The 21,409-nt window shown below is 41.1% G+C and overlaps 2 protein-coding genes across 3 annotated transcripts in view; one reads left to right on the top strand and one right to left on the bottom strand.

Annotated features, from left to right (window-relative positions):
- Positions 1–10,145, bottom strand: part of fam199x (family with sequence similarity 199, X-linked) — a 17,207-nt gene extending 7,062 nt beyond the window's left edge. Inside the window, exons 1-4 of one of the 2 annotated variants that reach the window (XM_034689628.1) lie at positions 9,828–10,145; positions 2,476–2,653; positions 395–614; positions 77–235 (exon numbers count right to left, since the gene is read on the bottom strand). In XM_034689628.1, the coding sequence (XP_034545519.1) occupies positions 77–235; positions 395–614; positions 2,476–2,642 (546 nt within the window). In that variant the 5' untranslated portion in view covers positions 2,643–2,653; positions 9,828–10,145. Of the gene's footprint in view, positions 1–76; positions 236–394; positions 615–2,475; positions 2,654–9,622; positions 9,753–9,827 lie in introns of those variants that run through there. The other variant, XM_034689627.1, reaches the window with a different exon arrangement.
- On the top strand, positions 9,709–21,409 carry commd5 (COMM domain containing 5). Its single transcript, XM_034689629.1, has 7 exons — positions 9,709–9,978; positions 12,245–12,405; positions 15,069–15,097; positions 15,198–15,248; positions 15,663–15,758; positions 15,846–15,921; positions 21,225–21,409. Exons 1-7 carry the CDS (start codon positions 9,801–9,803, stop codon positions 21,324–21,326), a joined length of 693 nt encoding a protein of 230 aa, XP_034545520.1. The 5' UTR covers positions 9,709–9,800; the 3' UTR covers positions 21,327–21,409.

Raw genomic sequence — 21,409 nt, 5'->3', positions numbered from 1 at the left:
CAGTAAAGTCTTCTGTTTCACTGTGGACCATCCTGAACACCAACAGAACAGAGGGATCGTTATTAGAACTCTTTACCTGCTCATCGTTGGTCATGGCACTCCATGGCAACTCATCTAGGTTGCGATGTGGATGGGTCTTTGGCTTCCTCTTGGAAAACAGACAGGGGGAACTTGGAACGCTTGGGATTATGTCAGAGAGCACATCACTGCCACTGGCAATGTCACTTCCTGGTAACTGGGAGGACACCAGCAAGCAGAGACAAAGAACAAGATGCAGCATTAACAACAAAGACCAAACATATCACTTCCAACCTGTTTGTTATTTTATCACTGAGTACTACAGCACATTAATGAATCAAAAGAAACAAGGAAAAAAGGCATACTAGTGACCAACCTGCCATTCAAACTCGCTGTCTGACCAGTCCCAATAAGTGCTAATGGAAGAGGAGACATCGCTGCAAACACTGCCCTCAGGAAAGAAGTCCAGAGACGTGAGTTCTTGGTCATCCAGAAGAGAGAAACAGTCGTCCTGGTCTCCCACAGATACAGAGGAGAACAGCTCCTCGCTGCACTCTGAACTGGCAACACTGGTCCCACAAGAAGTGAGGTTCCACCTGCAGAGAACAAAAAAACAGTAAGTGTTGCACCTGGACAAGATGCACAACTGTTTAAAACAAGCTGCATCAATACATTTGTTTGAACATTTCATACTTTCATTTGGGAATCGTTCACTTTCCATTTCTTTGAAATTGTTCTGAAATTTTCCAACAAGGTATTTTTGTACGCTCATTTTCAGTTTTTTTGAAGGTGCTGAAAAAGTGTGCAGTGGTTTAATTTGAGTTACAACACACCTTAAAAATGAAAAAGGATGACTTTGTTTACAAAGAAAGACAAGAGAACAAATATATATCCCAACTGTCCATATCTGAGGACTGAAATAAAATAAGAGTTATTTAAAAACTATTTGAATATCTATATTTGTGCATTATGTCAATAACAGGTGGACAAACGAATACAAGGAGACATAACTACTTGTATATGTATTTTTATTTAAGATATAACATGCCTAAAACAAACCTACACATTACAAAACAAGTAAATGACCTAATGGTCTATACCGTGACACTTTTAAGACCGGAGACCTTTCGCTCGCTCGCTAGCCCCCCTCCCCTCTCTCTCTGTGTGTAATGTGCTGAGTGAGTGCTGAACAAGACTTGTGCGAGCAATTAAAGGTCCTGACTCTTGTCCCTAATATAGACAGGCTTCATTCAGTGATTGAAGCAAATATTATTAACATTAATTGAAGTTAAAAACGAAAAAGTGGTCCACTTACATTCTTGGCGTTTGTATAAAAAAAGAGAGGAAAAACTGCATTTTATCCCAGTGTCACTGATTGTTGGGCTCTTTTAGTCCACTGTTAATTCAGAGTCTTAGGCCTGACAGGTTATTTGCCAAAAACACAAGACAGTCAGTGTGAAGAGGCCAGATCTCGCATTCAGAGCGCACTGAGGATCTGGGGATGGAAGGATTTCTCTCTGCGGTCTGCTTCACGCTGTGCATGTGTGACTCCTGTGACCTGTCCCTGACCCGTCATGCAGTGCGCCCACTCGCAAAGCAGCCCCCGACGTGTTTTTTTCCACAGTCCAATATTAATTTTCACAATCGAATCTCAGTTTATTTAAATATATATTCGAATTTAGAATATTCGTTGACAGCCCTATCGTGAACAAAAAAATCGGACGAATCGTCAGTGTATCCTACACACACTGTGTCACACACTCACACTGTGTCACACACACTCACACTGTGTCACACACTCACACTGTGTCACACACACTCATACTGTGTCACACACCCTCACACTGTGTCACACACTCACACTGTGTCACACACACTCACACTGTGTTAAACACACTCACACTGTGTCACACACCCTCACACTGTGTCACACACTCACACTGTGTCACACACACTCATACTGTCACACACCCAACCCTGTGTCACACACCCTCACACTGTCACACACACCCAACCCTGTGTCACACACCCTCACACTGTCACACACACCCAACCCTGTGTCACACACCCTCACACTGTCACACACACCCACACTGTGTCACACACCCTCATACTGTGTCACACACACTCACACTGTCACACACCCTCATACTGTGTCACACACACTCACACTGTGTCAAACACCCTCACACTGTAACACACCCTAACACTGTGTCACACACCCTCACACTGTGTCACACACCCTCACACTGTGTCACAGACAATCACACTGTGTCACACACACTCACACTGTCACACACCCTCACACTGTGTCACACACCCTCACGCTGTCACACACACTCACACTGTGTCACACTCACTCACACTGTGTCACACACACTCACACTCTGTCACACACACTCATACTGTGTCACACTCACTCACACTGTGTCACACACATTCACACTCTGTACTTGCCTGTTACTGTGGAAGCGGTGTAGAGGGTCTGTTCTGTGACATGATGAGAGCTGACAGCTGAAGTCACTGACGTCTAGGTTCCCCACATCACTCAGGTTGGCTCTTTGGGAGAGGAGAGGGAACGGCTCCTCCGGGGCCAGGAACTTCTCATACAGAGATTCAGACATGGTCAAAGTACCTGATGAGAGAAAAGAGCCAAAGATGGTAAACGGACTTATAGAGCTCTTTTCTGGTCTTTCTGACCACTCAGTCGGAACACGGTGGGTGGGTGCTGAACCTGGATGCCGTGCCACATGCGCAGAGTTTCCAGAGTGTCACAGAACTCATGTTGAATCCTCTGCATACTGAGCCCTCGCTGACTTCAAAGCCGATTCACCACCAGTACTGAAGGCAGCATCTCCTGCTTTCAGGACTTCTGATTGGCTTGTGTGGTGATGGACTTCACTGCAGTGACATCCTCCCTATGGAGCCGGTCACAGAGTCTGTATACCTCTGTAGAGCTGGGGGGAATGTGAACAGCCTCCAGGATAGTGACATCTGAACACAGCTCCACCTTTAGATAAACATATTTGTAGACGAGGGGTCTGAGAGTTTGACCGTCGTATCTTTAACTTCCCCTTCTTTAATGGGCTCTCATCATAATATTAATAATAATAATGACTGATATTTATATAGCGCCTTTCAAGGAACCCAAGGTCGCTTCACAGGGTCAGGTCGGGGGTCTAGGGGGTAGGTGGGGATATCTAATGGGGAAAGGCCTTGAGGAAAAGGTGCGTTTTGACTGCTTCTTTAAAAGTGTCCAGGGTTGGGGCGTGGCGGATGTCGGGAGGGAGAGAGTAGGGGCTGCCACATTCAAAGCTCTGTCTCCAAAAGTCTGCAGCTTAGTCCAGGGGATGGAGAGGAGACCCAGGTCTGAAGACCGTAGGTTCCGGGATGGAGTGTGTTGGTGGAGGAGGCCAGTCAGGTATTGGGGGGCGAGGGCATGCAGGGATTTGGAGGTGAGGAGGAGGAGCTTATAGGAGACGCAGTACTTTACAGGGAGTCAGTGGAGGTGAATGAGAGTTGGGGTGATGTGCTGCCAGGGCTTGGTGCGTGAGAACCCTGGCAGCTGAGGACTCCATTGCAGTAATCCAACTGGGAGGTTACGAAAGCATGGATGAAGGTTTCGGCAACTGAATCGAAAAGAGATGGACGCAGACGGGAGATGTTCTTCAGGTGGTAGAAGGCAGACTTGGTGACTGATTTGAGGTGTGACCGGAAGGAGAGGATCAGCTTCATCATTTGTTCATTTATTATTCTGGGGGTTCTCGGGACCTCAGATGTTTTCTAGCTTGGAGTCCTGACCTCTGTATAGTTGTTCATGATATTTTGTAAATGCTGATATTCCTTTGGGTTGGGTCTCAGTCTGTGTAATTTTAGAGACTGTGTAGTTGGACTGGGCCTTCCTTAGCTGTAAGACCATTAATCTGCCAGCCTTATTTCCCATTTCATAACCCTTTCTATTGATGAATCTGGGGCCCCATCTGCCTTATATGGTCATGCCTCATCCAATGGTAGCCTAGTTTCCCTAAGCTTTTTAAGCCCCTCCCCCTTCCTGTACTGCTTGTGTTCCCTCTCTGACATTTCTGTTTCTAAATCTCTTTTGTTCTGTAAGCCTTAGAGATCTTTCCCCCTGTATTTTGGCCTTTCCTGTATCCCATAGTGTTGAAGTTGAGACAGTACCATGATCATTTAGGGCAAAGTATCCTGACAGAGCCGACTGTACTTCCTGTTTCATGTGTCTGTTAGCAGTGAGACACTAAAGCCTGGTTTATACTTCTGTGTTGACCCTACGCAGCAGTGGTCAACACTGACGTGAGCCCCACATACTTGTGCGTCGATGTGTCCGTGTCGCAGCAATTCACCGCTGAAAGGCTTGAGGGCAGTGTGGTCTCTCTGATAGCTGGTCGCCTGCTTCCGACCCCACTATGATCTCTGTTTCCTTTTCCACAGAGATTCAGAGTAGGGATGCAAATTTCAAATATTCTCCGTGATCGATCTTTATAAATGTTAAAGCTGGGGTTGGTCGTCAGATTTAGATCCACTTTTTGTTATACTGGTTAAAATGATCTTTATATCCCGATGGTAATCAATATATAAAGTGTTCTTAAAAAAGAGGTAAAAAAAGCTGCTATCTACAGCCGGAGTAAACCTGGGAAAACACCAACCAATCCCTGCTATCAGGAGCCAAATGATGAAACCAATCAAATCCCGTTCTGCCCGCCTCCTGCAGAGCGTACATTTCATGTTTGTTTGTGTTTTTAACTTTCACTATGAGAATGTTTTGATGTTTTCTTACCGCTGAGTGAGACATGAGTTGACGTAGTGCAAAACACAAACCATGTGCTGAGGACCGGTTTAGAATCAGTCACCATCATATGTTCGTGAATCAGAGGCGCTTGCTCATGTGAGCGGGGGCGTCGTTTTGGAGGAACTCCAGGGGGAGGGGGGGAGGAGTTAGACAGAGTCCTGAGGACATGCTACATTCAAATTAATGCTAGTTTTCTGTGACAACCAACCCTATCTTTAACGCTCAATTATCGATTAATCATTTAAAAAACGTAAACGTTTTCCATCAGAAATAATGCCAAATGCGTTTTTTTTCCCTGAATCAAACATTCCTTCACAACACAATGTATATAACTGACAGTATTGAATATCTATGGATCATATTGAGGTGTTTAAAATGTTAAACATGCTGAATATCAACATGTGGAGCAGGTTCAGAATCTCTGCAGACTCACAGCCATAAAAGTGAAGGCTCAGACTTCAACAAGGGAACTGAACAGAAACATATTTCAGACTCAGTGTTCAGTTTTCTGTCTACTCATTCTTATTGACAAAAATAATCATGTGAATGTGGTCAGGTGTCAGCCGGGAGCGCAACTAATTAGTCCGGCGGTGGAGAAAGAAAGCGCTCGCGGAGACCTGTCACCCAGCCGCAGCCCCCAGCTGAGCGTCTCCGCTGTGAGCAACACCTTCAGTCAGCTGATTCACATGAAACATGCAGAAGTATAAACCAGGCTTAAGACTCCTGTATCTAAAATGATAATCCCAAAGCACCTTCATGGTGACAGGACTGTGGTCAGAAACAGTTGTTGAGTCTTTGTTCTCTCTGTTATTCGGTGCTCTCTAATCTGGAGTAACTACATGCAGGGCTGGGCGATAAGTTGATAACGATAATTATCGCAATATAATTTTTCTCGATATAAATATAAAACATTTTCGTTAAAAAAATCAATATAAATAAACATGTAATTACATCCCCGGCCACCTAAAATGGAGGGGGGCGCTAATGACCCTTAAACGCTAGTTGCCACCGATCATTTGACAGAAGAGGAAAAGGCATTGAACAGCCAATCATGTCGCAGGGTGAGAGGGGTGCGGGGCTTAAAGACGTTCAGAGGAGAATATAAACAGCTGAGACGAGGGTCAGCGAGTCGTTAGTCTGACACTGAGTCGACTCGGTGTTAAATATTAACTTCATACACTTCATTAAATCCACTTTCAGGATGTGGGTAAAGGAAGAGCACAGAGACAACTTCTGCTGTGAACACGTTTAATGTCCACTGTGACCGTAGGACAACTGAACACTGAATAACCGTGATGCATTCACTGCACTGTGGGAAACAACATCACTCTGCCTGTAATCCTTAGTAACCTTAAAGAGGAGAGCACAACTCAAAACAATACTCTACTAAACGTATACACAGGAGACAATTTGACATATGGTTGTTGTAAATGTAAATCAAATTAAGGCAATAAGCTCAACCTGAGAAAAATAAGAATCTACAAACTAAAACTTCATAAAAATCTCATCTCACATTAAAGACCTGCTTCCTGTTAACACCGTCAGAAATGATGGATTCAAGAAGTTCATCAGAAAACTAAATCCAGATACAAACTAACAAACTGTCTGCTTTCTTCAACTTTCACTCAGGAGCAAAAATCTGCATTTAAATTTAAATGAAATAATGATTTGATATTTATTGTGATAATTATAGATATTGATAAATATGAAATATTTTATCGTGGTAACATCATTTTCCATATCGCCCAGCTCTAACTACATGTAGTTTAAACATGAAGGTGAAGTCTCTATCACTTGAGTGGAGATGACACCAGACCTCATCTAGTACCAACTCTTTGAATATGCCTGATAAGCTTTCTGATCTTCTTCAGTTGAATCAGAACAAACAGGGAGCATCATGCTTTACTTGTGTCAGTCAGTATATTCATAGTTCTGTCTCTGCTTTAAAGAAAGAGCTGGAGCAGGTTCTTTAAGTGTACCTTTACAGAAGAGGCATTGTTGGCAGCCTGGACTGAAAGCTCATAATAATCTAACAGGCTACAGTCAGGTTATGTAAACAGACATATTACTGTTTTCAGACATGAGGATGGACATACACTGTGTTCCAAATTATTATGCAGGTAACCTTTTGTTGAAAATCTGGAAGACTGATGTTCAGAAAGAAAGTGTTTTAGTCTGATGTATTTAAGGCCTTGTGCTTTAACTAAAACCTTTTTGTTTGAATGTACAAAGCTTTCTAATATCCTTTATCACAGAGCACGTGTGATAGGAACCAGGTTGGACTCACTGGAGGCTGTGGTGGAGAGATGCACACAGAAGAAGCTAGAGGTCATTCTAAATTACACAGATCATCCACTTCACAGCTTCTTTGTGGTTTACCAGAGAAACAGCAGCAGTGGACGGCTCATCTCTCTGCGCTGCAGGACTGAGAGATACAGAAAATCATTCATCCCTGCAGACATTAGGCTTCACAACTCTCTAACCAATGGGAGATGAGCTGACAGACACCTGAATTACTTATTTTATGAGATTTTTATAATTTTATCTACCAAACAACTGAATTTCCCTTAGGGATTAATAAAGTACATTCTATTCTATTTTATTCTATAGGTGTGCCACATTATTATGAAGGTCCTATTCAACTTTGACCATGGGCAAGAAAAGTGACCTGACCAAAGAGGAAAAGAGTCAAACTGTTCTTTATTTGAGTCGACTGAAACATGTTTCCATCTGTTAAAACATTTTGAAGACCCTTTAAGTCACACACTTGAAACAGCTCATGTTATGAAGGGTTGAAATCATGATGATAGTTATTGATTGGTTTAGCTGATGGTGATCATTTGGCAGCTGAAGCCAAGAAGACAGAAATCTAGGTGTTTTATTTGACTCTGATTTTAATTTTAAATCACATGTTCGTTTAATCACAAAAACAGCTTTTTATCATTTAAAGAATATTTCTAGAGTGAGACTGTTTCTCTCTCTGAGCAACACAGAGAGACTAATGCACGCTTTTATTACCAGCAGGTTAGACTCCTGCAATCCTTTCTGTTCTACAAAGAACACAATAAACAAACTGCAACTAATACAAAATACAGCAGCAGGAGTTTTAACGAAGACCAGAAAGAGAGCACACTACAAATCTTTACATTGGCTGCCTGTTTCTTTACATGTTGATTTTAAAATTATTTCACTAGTTTTTAAGGTGCTGCATGGTCTCGCACCAGACTACATCTCAAAGATGCTTTTAGTGTATAAACCAGGAAGGCCTCTCAGATCCTCCGGCTCCTCTCTTTTAGTTGTTCCTCAGAGGAGAACAGAAACTTTCAGTGACGCTGCTTTCAGACACGACGCTCTGAGACGATGGATCAGCCTGCCAGAGGATCTGAGAGGAGCTGATAGAGATATTCAGACTTTTACACATAAACTCAAAACGTATCTATTCAGTCTGTTTTTTATGTGGGGTTTAACTATTGTATTACTTACTTTTTACTGTTATATTGATTTGTTATATGAATGTTACTTTATAATCTTATTAGTTATATTTAACAGTTTATCTTATTTTATTTTTATTTATGTATTCATTCATTTATTTATTTTAATGTATATTTTTCTTCCTGCAGTGCTCAGATTATATAACCAATAATATATATATATGTTATAGATATGCTTAATTTTTACCTCTTTAATTTTAATTATGATTGCTAATAACTTTTTAATAATTGTTCTTTATAGGCTCTTGTTTGCTTTATATATTTTTTTGCACAGTCTACTCTGCTGCTGTGACACTTGAATTTCCCCGTTGTGGGACGAGTAAAGGACTATCTTATCTTATCTTATATACTCAGTTTTATTGACATTTTTAGCCTTAATTTTATTTTCAACTCTCATCCTTACCCCTTTTAAATATTCTTAATATTAATTTGATGCTTTACCTTTTTTTAATTACACATATTTTATTGTTGTCGGTGTGCATTAGTCTATATTTTAAAATCTATTTTAGTTTTTTAATATGTTCAGTTATTATTTAATTTCTCCCTCTTTCTTGTTTTCAGTCTCTGTAAAGCTCTTTGGGTTGCATTTGATTTGTAGGCAAGGAGCTCTATAAATAAAGCTTGATTGATCGATTGAAATCAAGGCTCCAGAAGTATGAATGCACCAATAAAAGGTCTTTTTCCTCCTATCAAACCTGTGGGCAGCTCATACTCTGGCTGGTTAGTGTACAGTTATATAATATGTGACACTCTCTCCGCTGAATAACAGGATTAAATCCAGGCTGTTGAAATGCGAGCCCTTCTCAAAAGTTACTTTAATGACTCTTTATATCCCGGGATATTTTATCACATACTGTAGATCATTTTAAATCACTACTGAGGGTTTCCACTCACAACACGTGGAGGTTATAATGACACGGTTAGTCTGGTTTGTTTACTTTACGGTGTTGTTGTCAGCTCTCAGATGAAGAAGGCTTCAATAACACTGAACACAGGGGCATTCATAACACCTTTTCATGGACGCACTGTTTAGTATAATATGATGCTCCAGTATTGCAGACACAGGCCAGGTTCTGAATCTGTGTTCACATTAAGACAGAGTCTCTGTGGAGAGCAGCAGCCTGTCACTGAGGAACAACACAGACGGCCGCTAAAGTTAGCCGGGTGCTAAAGCTCAACTGTCCACGTAGTGTTTCCTAAACTACAACATGACAGCTGTGAACCATTACCTCCACAGGTTGAAGACACACGATAAACAAACCTGTTAGATTCATAACTTACAAGCTAACTATAATAAAACACTAACCTTTAGTGGATCAGATTGTGCTCATTTCTCCAGCTTCCATTTGCAAATCCATTTTCTACCAACGGTGGTGACGTAAGCTCTCAGCGAGCGAGAGCGAGACTACCGGGATGAAGACGAGAATCTCGTGACAGGAAGGCGGAAGTAAACTAGCCAGGTAGCATAACAGACTGCAACCTGTATGCTTCAAATATCCTCCTGTACTCACCTCTACAAAAACACACAGCGCCAGATGATCATGTCTTCAAGTCATGCGAAGGACTCCAGCTTCTGGGGAGGCAGAGTACCACCAGAACTAGAGTCCATGTCCAAAAACCTTAAGGATGTGGACCAGGAGACGTTCAGAAAACTCCTGAAAGGTAAGAACTGTCTTCAAGCTTAGCTGTAGTCTAGGGATGTATAGGGGTTTTGAATGTTTGTTATAGCACAGCTGTTCAGTAGTATGTCCGAACTGAATCAGAAGGGATTATTATCTCATGTTAGACAGTTCTTTTTACTTAGATGTGTTTGGACTACAAACTTCCTGCAGTCTGCCTCTGAAGAGTCACGTGAGGTTGCTCATTTATAGAGGTGTGTGGTCATCCTACCCGAAGTGACAGGAGGGCCACGCCCCCATGGACAGATAGTATTCTTATTTTGTCATTTTTTATTTAGAACTTTTACATGAGATGTTAGGTTTCTATATTTATTGTCCTTACTGCCTTGTAGTCAAGATAAGATAAGATATACTTTACTGATCCTCCATTGGGGGGAATTCTTTTGTTACAGCAGCTTACAACACAGGACAGCAGGAGAATACAGCAATGTATTTACATAGTTAAAACTATAATAAGAATAACAATAGTAATGATAAAGGTCAAATAGAATACACTTTTAGAAAACAGAATAAAATAAAAATAGAATAAAATAAAATATGGCAAATATAACGGATATATACACACTATGTAAACTTCTATCTGATGAAGAGATAGTGAGGTAAGTTATTGCACAGATAAAATTGCAGCAGGTTATTAAAAACATACACAGTATGAGAAACACAGTGTGATTCACATGTGGATGGATACAATAGTTTGTCGGTGTGAATCATAAACAGTATCACGTGTAGCGCTGGGTGTCTCAGTCTGCTGCTGAAGGAGCTGCTCAGGGACCCCACAGTCTCATGCAGGGGGTGAGAGGGATTTTCCATGATGGATGTCAGCTTGGCTAACATCCTCCTCTCACCCACCTCCTCTATGGAGTCCAGAGGACAGTCCAGGACAGAACTGTCCCTCCTGACCAGTCTGTTAAGTCTTTTCCTTCCCTCTCTGTGCTCCCTGCTCCCCAGCAGACCACTGCATAGAATAGAGGTGTGGTCATCCTACCTGAAGCGACAGGAGGACCACGCCCCCATGTACAGATAGTATTTCTATTTTGTATTTTGTATTTTTTCATTTAGAATTTCTAGATTAGATTCTAGGTTTCTATATTTATGGCCCTTACTGTCTTGTAGTCAAGAATCGGTGTCTAATCACCACATCAAAGTCCTTGTGTGTGCAAGCTCACTTGGCACTCTACTTGATTCTGTTGTTGGACAGTCTTAAGACAGCATCCCAGGTGTGTGACAGCATGTAGACCCCCTCATCCTCCTTTACTGTCCTCTGGGCCCTGATCTCTCTCTCAGCACGGGGATCTGTTGCTCTCCGGGTGGATAACCTTGGCCTCTCCCTCTCCAAGTTAAAAAGAAAACACACTGGTCTCGTAACATGAACTACTGTAATATACACTGACAGAGCCTTTATGGATTGGCCTGAATAGGTTATGTTTCTGACATTGGGTAAGCTTTATCTTTAAGAATAGATTTTAAGATCATTTTATTGGTTTTTAAATCTCTAATTGGCCTTCTCCTTCTTATTTATCAGATTTGCTTTTATCATATGAGCCAGTGAGAGCCCTCAGGTCTTCAGGTAGTGGACTTTTAATGGTACAAAAGTTAGAAAAAAGACTCATTGGGAGGCAGCTTTTTATCATCCCGGCCCACGCCTGTGGAACACCTTACCTGGGGATCTGAGAGCATCAACATTTTTAAAGCAAACTCAAGACTGACCTTTTTAGTCTCGCTTTAACTGAGTTTTATTCTTACAGCAGTTTGATTGATTTATTCATTTAGCATGTAGTTCAAATTGTAGTCACTTTTTTGAGTGTTTTGAGTTTCTTTTCCTTTTTTAATCTTTTAGTGTTTTATTATCTTAGTTAATTATTTTATTTTGGCAAGTTTTAACATATTATGTTTCCTCCAGTGTTTATATCATAACAGCGTTTCCTCAGTTCGTTCAGAAACGTCTTTTTATCTTTAATTCGTTAATTAAAGAATTATTGTGGTCGGGGCTGGGGTTAGGATTAGGATGGGGTGTCCATTTATTATTATTTTTAATATTTTTGATGTATTCTATTTTAAGTTATTTTATGTACAGCACTTTGTGTTACAATGTCATTGTATGAAAATCGCTTTACAAGTAAAGTCTGATTGATTGATAAGTGAGTAAAACGCACGTGAATTTATGTGTGTGTGTGTCTGTGTGTGTGTGTGTGTGTGTGTGTGTGTATGTGTGTGTGCGTTTGTGTGTGTGTGTGTGTGTGTGTGTCCAGCTGTTGTGAGTTCCCTGGAGAGGAAGGACTGCAGAGCGTCGATGAAGTCTATAGCAGAGACCAGCACGGTTCCACAGGAGAGGCTCGGTCACATCGTAGCAGGGATGTACAGGATTTTGTCGGAGGCGATCCGCATCCCGTCATCATCTTTAAAGCCGGATGTAAGCTGGGGTTTAAAACTACAAATCCCATGTTTGGACGACCTGTGACTTTACTAACCTTATGATTGGTTAGGCCTTCTCCACAAAACACATTTTGAAAAGTACCATTACTGTCAAAGAATGTCATTCCATGTTCTGTGGAATGATAATGTTTTTGATATCCCAGTTAACTGCACACATAAGATTAAACTCCTCCGTCGCTTTAGAAAACTAGAACAATTATATATGTCTATATATATATATATATGTATATATATATATATATATATATATATATATATATATAAGAATGAATAGGGTCCAACTTTTGACTGTTGTATTCATACTAGTATGTTCAAAATTTCAATTCAAAATCACCTAAAAGAATCCTAAACAAGGAAACAAAACAGCTACAGAGACGTGCTACAACACAACATGCTACAGCCTATCACAATAATTAAAATTATTTCAATAATTTCAATCAATTATTTTGGTAAAATGTGATACGTTTAGAACTATTTCATGTAGATTTAAATATTTAAATCATGTTTCTATTTTAATGCTGATAATTATTGCCTGTAGCTGACACATTTCAGACCATTAGGATATTTGGTTTAGGGTTTGAGTAAATTATTAAAGCCATGTAAGCCATAGACTAGTGCAGTACACTCACTCATGGGGAAGACTACTGACTTGTCAGTTGTCCAGAAGACTAAAATGAACACCCACAGAGCCACAGAGCCACAGAGGGTCATTGCTGGAAAGGCTTGCTGTTCACAGAGAGCTGTATCTAAGCAGATTAATGGAAAGTTCACCTGAAGGGGAAAGGTGCACAAGAAGCAGGCATGACCGCAGCCTTGAGAGGAGTTTCAAGAAAAGTCAATTCAAGAACCTGGAAATGCTTCACAGGAAGTAGACAAAGGGGTGTTGGTGCATCAAGAGCCATCAAACACGGACAGGACAGGGACTACAACTGCTGCTTTCCCAATATAAAGCCCCTCCTGGACCAGGGACACTCCTAGACCAGAGACACTGCTGGACCAGAGACAACATCAGTACAACTTTCCATGGCTAAAGAGAAAAATAACTGGACTGACAGTAAAGTTAGCATTTAATGGGTAAATCAGGGTCCTAGAGTCTGGAGAAGAAGTGAAGAGGCACAGAGTCTGAGGTGTTTGAAAACTGTTAAGTTTCCTCAGCTCAGTCCATCTGCTCACAAGCTTTATGGTGACGGCTAAAAGCAACCAGATCTGTGTCCGGTCCGTCACTGATCCGTCACAGCACCAGATCTGATCAGTGTCTATTCTAGGCAATGTGTTAACTTCCACTGGATCCTCTCCGTTGCGTTCCGGCTGCGTGTCTGATCCAGCAGGTTGGAGTCATCCGGATCAGATACACAAGACTTCTATTTTTGCCGGATGCCGGAGCACGACGCATCAATCTCAACAGAGCAGATGGAGCGGGACAGGAAGTCAGGTTTCACCAAAACAAAATGAAAACATCCGGTTAATTTTCAGAGTAAAACACTCTGTGTTATCACCAGATCGTATTTCACTTAACTACAACAACAAACCAAAGTCATGATGAGCGGAGCCAGGCCTGGAGTCAACAGGTCAGAGGTTTTCAGAGGACCAGAAAGACAACATGGATGAGGAGAGGAGGAGGAGAATCCTTGATTCAGGAATTACTGTGGGAAAACCTCGGTCACATGACTCCAGCTGTCCGGAGGTCCTGCTCCGTGCTGAGTTCTGAAAACACAACCAGTGGGTGTTGACGGACGAGAGAGCACAGAGCCGGACCACAGTGGATCAGAGACGGATGGGACGCGGATCTGGTGGAAGTCCTGTGTGATGCAGATTTCCTTTTCCAGCAGGACTTAGCGCCTGCCCACAGTGCCAAACTACCACCACATGGTTTGCTGTGGGGTGGGATGTGGACTCACTTAAGGTCACTATTAAAGCCACCTGGGCTTCAATGACACCTCAGTAGAACCGTTGGCTGGTCGACTCGATGCCACACAGTACTGATGCAGTAATTGATAGTGAAGGAACCTAACCAAGTATTGAGAATACACACTTTTAGAAGGTCAACATTTTTTTCTTTTTGATCGATCTGAGGAAATATTCCAATAACTTGAGATGCTACTTTTCAGATTTTCATAAGCTATGAGCTAAAATCTTCAAAACTACAGAAAAAAGCCTGAAAAATGTAATTTAACATGTCACAAATATAAGTTTAATGAAAGGTTACCCTCTAATATAGTTAATTTATGAAGACTTGTGTCCATCTCTGTGTTTGACAGAGTATTTGAGTAACTGACCACGTGTCTTGGCGGCCTGTACTTCAGGATTTGCAGTTAGCGAGGTACACTCAGGGTTAACTTTGGGTTTTCAGCACCACAAAGGTGGTCCGCTTCTTACTGGGGTTAGATCACCATGCTGAACACCTTACCTGCTTTGAGGGTAAGGGTAAGAGATCATCCTCTGACACACAGCTGACTGGCCGTGTTATTATTCATAATATTACTAAGACCAGGTCAACATGTATTCTAATCTGAGGCACACTTTTTGGGGGGGCCAGGGGATTTAAATGCTCAATGCTTCCTCTCCATATGCATACAAGTTTTTAAACTTCTGCAAGCTGTAAACAGAAATTAAACTTTGTGTTTGTTTGTGTCACTTTAGGCCTTCAAAGAAGATCTCAGAGAGTTGAGGCAAGCATCATGTTTTCTATCACATTCATCAGACCTACTAATACAACAGACTTTTAACTCAAACTGATGCTCTGTCCTGTGGGTTTGTGTTTGTCATTAGGATACCTGAAGACTTCATCGCAGACTTTGCCAGTGTGGTTTTTGGCAGTCGGTATGTTAACTCTCTATGTGTCTTCTGTCTGAATAGAGAACAATACATTCTGTTGTTTATATCAAAACCCCATCCAGTAAGGTCAATGTTCATACTTGGTTTCCCCTCCACAGCATGGTGTTTATATGAAGTTATATCCACTGTCTGTGTGCCTGAACACTGAATGAAATAATAATGTCATGTTGCTGTTCCAGTGCTGTTATTTTACTGTGAAGGTAAACAGCGCCAGCTTCACATGTTCACCCTTGCAGTACTGTTCAGTCCTGTTGGCTCATGTACACATACATCACCTCACCTCTTCCTCTGTCATAGGAATGTTTGTTTTTTGCCTCAGTAGAAGCACTAGGCTCTCCACACAGTTTATCCTAACAGAGGCAGTCTTCATCAACATGTCAAACCTCTTCATATTTGCAGGCGTGCAGCTCTAGAGACAGTGACCTCCCAGAACGATCCGCACCTTCCTGCCTTACACGACTTTAAATGGAGAGTGGATGTGGCCATTTCTACCAGGTAAAGGAGATTTTGTGGTTCAAAGTGACAATGTTCAACGTTCAATGTTAAAAATGATGCAACAAAGTGTCTCCTTTTTCGCTCCAGCTCTTTAGCCCGGGCCCTGCAGCCGTCGATCCTGATGCAGATGAAACTGTCAGACGGCAGCCTTCAGTGCTTTGAGGTACTTCAACATTTGTTTCTGATTAAACAGGAAGTTGAATTTCCCCCTTTAGATCCCCCGGTACTGAAATACTATAGTACAATATATAGTTCTATAATACAAACATAGGTTTGCCCATGTCTGATCCTGTCATTTAAACACCAGTGTTGAAAGCTTTTATTTCTAGACTCTTATTTAACATTGTAGTACAGACGAGGGTCAGCGGTTAGCATAGCCCTCAGCTATTGGAAGTGATGCAGAGCTCTGTCAGTGAAGTTTGTCACTGAGAGGAGCACTGACTCCTGCTGACAGAGAGGATCATTGTGACATACAGACACAGGTGTTGGGCTCATGAATGTTTCTCAAGTACGTTTAAAACAAGTCATCCAAGAATGTATCTTCTAATAAAACTTACTTTAAAAGCTGCAGAATGATCCAGGTCCTGGGTTTAAAGGGATAGTTCAGTGTTTTTAAGTGGGGTTGATGAGGCACTTGTCAGAAGAAAGTGTAGTACCCACTGGGTATGCCGGTCAGCTTGGCCCCAGGAAACAGCCAGTAATCTGGAACAGAGGCCAGGTTATCAACCTCTGCAGGTGGCGTCAGCTCTATCGCCTAATTTAGCTTCTTTTTTTAAAGTTATATTTTGGGGCATTTTTGCCTTTATTGAAAGGACAAGGTCAAGGTTACTTTATTCATACCGGTAGGTAGATTTAGTTTGCAGTGAGTCAGCCTCCTTTTAACATCAAAACAACAAACAGGACAAGACAATAAATGACAAACTAAAGTGACAAAGTGCTTAGTGCCTAAGAGGTAACCCTTGATAAAAACAATAAAAACAGGAAATGAGCAATCAACAAGAACAAAATCAATAACAACAAGATAGACATAAAATCAACCATTGGTCAATAAAAACAAGACAGAAACAAGATAAAAGAAAGAAAGTGCCACAAGTCAAAAAAAAGATACAAAGGTCCATAAATACTTAATAGTGGAGAACTGGTTTATAGAGAATCAAGCTGTATTACTGTGACTTGTTTATGTAACTGATGGCTACTGGAACAAAGCTGCTTTTATATCTCTTGGTTGAGCATACCGGGACCTTATACCTCTGTCCAGATGGGAGGAGCTGAAATTCAAGGATTAAAGGGTGGAAGTCACTGCTTAAAATTGAACCAGCCATCCTCTGTAACTGTCGGGTATACAGGGCTTCTGGATATAGCTGATTGATCAATCAATCAATCAATCAATCAATCAATCAATCAATCAATCAATCAATCAATCAATCTATCACTCTTTATTTGTATAACGCCAACAAACTCATCGACTAAATGTTAACTCAGTCTGACTGCTCGTAAATGCAAAGAGTAGAAATGAATGCAGGGCAGGCTGATCGCTCCAACGGGTGTCTTTCACAGAGATCAGCTTTATGAGATAAAGGTGTGTAAACCTCTTACTGAACCACATACGCACACACATGCAGATACACACGCCCTGTTCTTTGTCACTTTCTTTGTCTTTCTTTGAGAGTGTCTGAGTCAGTTCAGCAAACACTGGACTCCCAGTTTACCAGATAATCCGACTTCTTCCCTCACTTTCCTCCAAATGACTCCTTTTTATTCCTGTTTCAACCTGGAACACGGTCACTGTCGATGTTTCCTCCGCTGGTCTGTTCTTTAGCAGGATCTCTGTGCTCATTGGCCATGAATGATTCGCTGAAGATCACATTTTTCAACTCTTGCGAATTTGCGAATGAAGCAAGTTTTGAACATGTTGCTAATTTGCTCCACCCAAACCCCACCAGACAATAACTTGCGTCTACTCATGTCTTTTGTGCAGTGTTGTGCAAGATCACACACTAGTTCACGTTCATTTTTTTAGCTGCATCAATCAATCAATCAATCTTTATTTGTATAGCGCCAAATCACAACAAACGTTATCTCAAGACTCTTTTACAAACCGAGCAGGTCTAGACCACTCTATGTCAAATTATGACCCAACACCAAGACAGGATAAGACTCAGTCTGACCCCACCTTAATCCACCATTAGCATTGCACCTCGTAGTATTTAGCTAGTTACATATGGAGATAATATTGTGTCTTTAATATGCAATCAAAAATAATGGATTTGAGAACAAAAAACAATTTTGCAAACAAAATTATGATTTGAAAAATATGAAATAATGCTATGAATAAAGGAAATATATTTGTGATTAAAAATGTATCTTTATAAATCCACTCTTTTTTTGTTACAAACAAAATTATTATTCTCACGAACCACAGATTCGTTTGCGTTTCCAGTTTTTGCGTTTGCGTTTCCAGTTTTTGCATTTGCGTTTCTACATAACTGTCATGGGCGGGACCTCCCCTGAGAGATGCAAGAAGCCTCCTGATTGGTCAGTCTCACTCAGAGAGACGGTGTGACAACTTCCGCCCCAACAAGTTGTTGCCGCGAAGGGAGACATATCAACATGGAGAAACAGGTACGTTTTGAGTAACATACCTGTCTATTTTCTGTCTTATTGGTGCTATTAAGGTTACACTTGTCGTTCCTTCTTCCAGTGTTTTTTTTTTCCCCTAACCGTTTTAGACGGCGGTATCAGACATTAACACCTAACACGCTGTGTGCTCGTCATTAGTGACTGACTTTATTACCGCCCGGCTTTAGTGACAGTTATCCTAATTTCATAGTTATCGGCCTGTTTATAAATAAACAAACTAACTTTTTCATTAGATATACTATCAGAACAAATCAGGAGGCGTGTGTGTGGATTGTTGAGGGGTCATTCCTCCTTTAAGTTAAGTAAAAAGAAACTAAAAGCATAAAAGGGGCCATATTTTCACTGATCTTCAACCCTTAGGGTTTGATCATGTTTTATTTATCACTGTCGCTGGTACCAGAAAGCAGCATCAGGAAGCAGTTTACTGAGGTAACTGTTATTATGACTGTTTTCACTCATGGAGAATAATTTCCCTTGTCTTCACAGGTAATAAACGGTAATAAAGTCAGTCACTAATGACGAGCACACAGCGTGTTAGGTGTTAATGTCTGATACCGCCGTCTAAAACGGTTAGGGGAAAAAAACACTGGAAGAACGAACGACAAGTGTAACCTTAATAGCACCAATAAGACAGAAAATAGACAGGTATGTTACGCAACACGTACCTGTTTCTCCATGTTGATATGTCTCCCTTCGCGGCAACAACCTGTTGGGGCGGAAGTTGTCACACCATCTCTCTGAGTGAGACTGACCAATCAGGAGGCTTCTTGCATCTCTCAGGGGAGGTCCCGCCCATGACAGTTATGTAGAAACGCAAATGCAAAAACTGGAAACGCAAACGAATCTGTGGTTCGTGAGAATAATAATTCTGTTTGTAACAAAAAAAGAGTGGATTTATAAAGATACATTTTTAATCACAAATATATTTCCTTTATTCATAGCATTATTTCATATTTTTCAAATCATAATTTTGTTTGCAAAATTGTTTTTTGTTCTCAAATCCATTATTTTTGATTGCATATTAAAGACACAATATTCTCTCCATAGTTACAGTGGTGAGGAAAAACTTCCTTTAACAGGCAGAAACCTCGAACAGAACCAGACTCATGTTAGACAGACATCTGCCTCGACTGCAGATAAGACAGCTGAGGAGAGAGGAAATGTTGGGAGCAGAGAATGGGGGAAGACATGCAGAAAGTGGTCGAGGCCAGGAGTCAAACCAGGGACCACTATATAAAGGACGTGCACTTAAAGCCAACAGCGCCCCTTATTTAGCTCATTTTAACAACTCCACTAAAAGCCTTCCATTAAATTACTTCAATAAAGCTTTTAATGCAGAACTCACTGTGACATTAAGCTACATCTCTATACTGTGTGCTATTACGACTTACGTTATTTATCTGGCTCATTTCTCCATCCCTTAAATCCCATTTGAATTTCCAAAAGCATCAACCTGTGAGGCTGTCCACTCCGTGTTTGAATCCTGACCAGTAATGATCATGTAGAATTCAGTGTTTTGCTAACTTTCACATGAGATAAAGTGACTGTAACAACTGTCAGCACTCTGTCTCTCAAGACTGACACAGCTCTGAGCTCTCTCCTGATCAGGACGCTTCATTAGAACAACACTCAGCTTAAGTTAGTAAACAAGAACAGTGCTAATCCACTTTAATAAAGGACTGATAACCTGTTAGCTTTATGCAGAGGTAGACTATATGTAACACGTGACATTCAAAGATGATTCACTGAGCACTTCAGCTACAGTGTGACACACTTCTACTCTGGCTTGTGTGTGTCTACCTGCTGTCCAGAGACGATCTCATGCAGTGAGTTTTGGACAAGCTGCTGCGTGTTGGTGGAAGCTCCTGCTGAGGCACTTTGGAACGACTTTGAAGCAGAGGAGACAAAGTGTTGTTTAAGGTCGCATAACGTTAGCAGATGTTTTTAATTAATGTGGGTATGGCGGGCAGCAGCTCTCTCCTCTTTTCTGCATACTACCACTACATCTTTAAGTTGCACACACAGGCCTACTTTCACCCTGTTTACCTCATACTGTAATTGCAGGATTGATGTTGCTTTGTGATGCTAATTTGTTCAAGAGGACTTTCACTGTGGTTTTTGTTTAACCTTTTTCATTCAATCAATCTTTATTTGTATAGCGCCAAATCACAACAAACGTTATCTCAAGACGCTTTTACAAACAGAGCAGGTCTAGACCACTCTATGTCAAATTATGAACAGTAAGAACATGCTATTCCTCAATCACATGCACATAGCACACTACTTACTGCAGGGCTATTGAGACCACGCCCCCTACATGCACTGTGCATTCCTCCATCACATGCGCACATGATTTCTATTTTGGATGGATGTCTGCTTATAACAACAAATCTTTATGCTTGGATATGATACCTTTCCATTAAATTACCCTCAATTCCCATAATTCCCATTAATTCCCAGTTAATTCCCATGGAAAGTTTCCAATTTGGAATATTCCCAGAATTCCCCAGCTTAACTTTCCATTGAAATTCACTGGAAACTTTCTGGAAATTTACCAGAAATTTTCCACCCCTTTGCAACCCTAGATGTGACGTGTCAGTCTTTGTCTTTGCTCTTGTTATGCAGAATCAATCACTGTTTTTGAGGGGTCAAGGGTTTTTACCAATCAGATCCAAGCATTTAACACAGCCAATAATAAAAGAATCTGAGACACAGAAATAAAATTCCACTTATTCCTGAGTTTGACCTTTGCAAGGAGGTCAGAGGTTAAGCTTAGGCTTGGACACCTTCAGTGTGACAGTCTTTAGAATACTCTCTCTTTTCCAGGTACCTGTGTCTAAGTTCCAGGAGCTTCGTTACAACGCAGCTCTGATCCTCAAAGAAATGAATGATCTGGAGAAGAGGAGCATTCTTCAGATCCAGGACTGATGGACTTAAACTGTGCTCAACATCTTTGTACGTCAAATGTTATGGATTCTTTTCAGGCTCATTAAACTGATTTCGTTATGAAA

The sequence above is a fragment of the Notolabrus celidotus genome, chromosome 8, assembly GCF_009762535.1.
Source record: "Notolabrus celidotus isolate fNotCel1 chromosome 8, fNotCel1.pri, whole genome shotgun sequence".
In the NCBI taxonomy this organism is placed as follows: Eukaryota; Metazoa; Chordata; class Actinopteri; order Labriformes; family Labridae; genus Notolabrus; species Notolabrus celidotus.
This window is presented reverse-complemented; position numbering and strand designations above follow the sequence as displayed.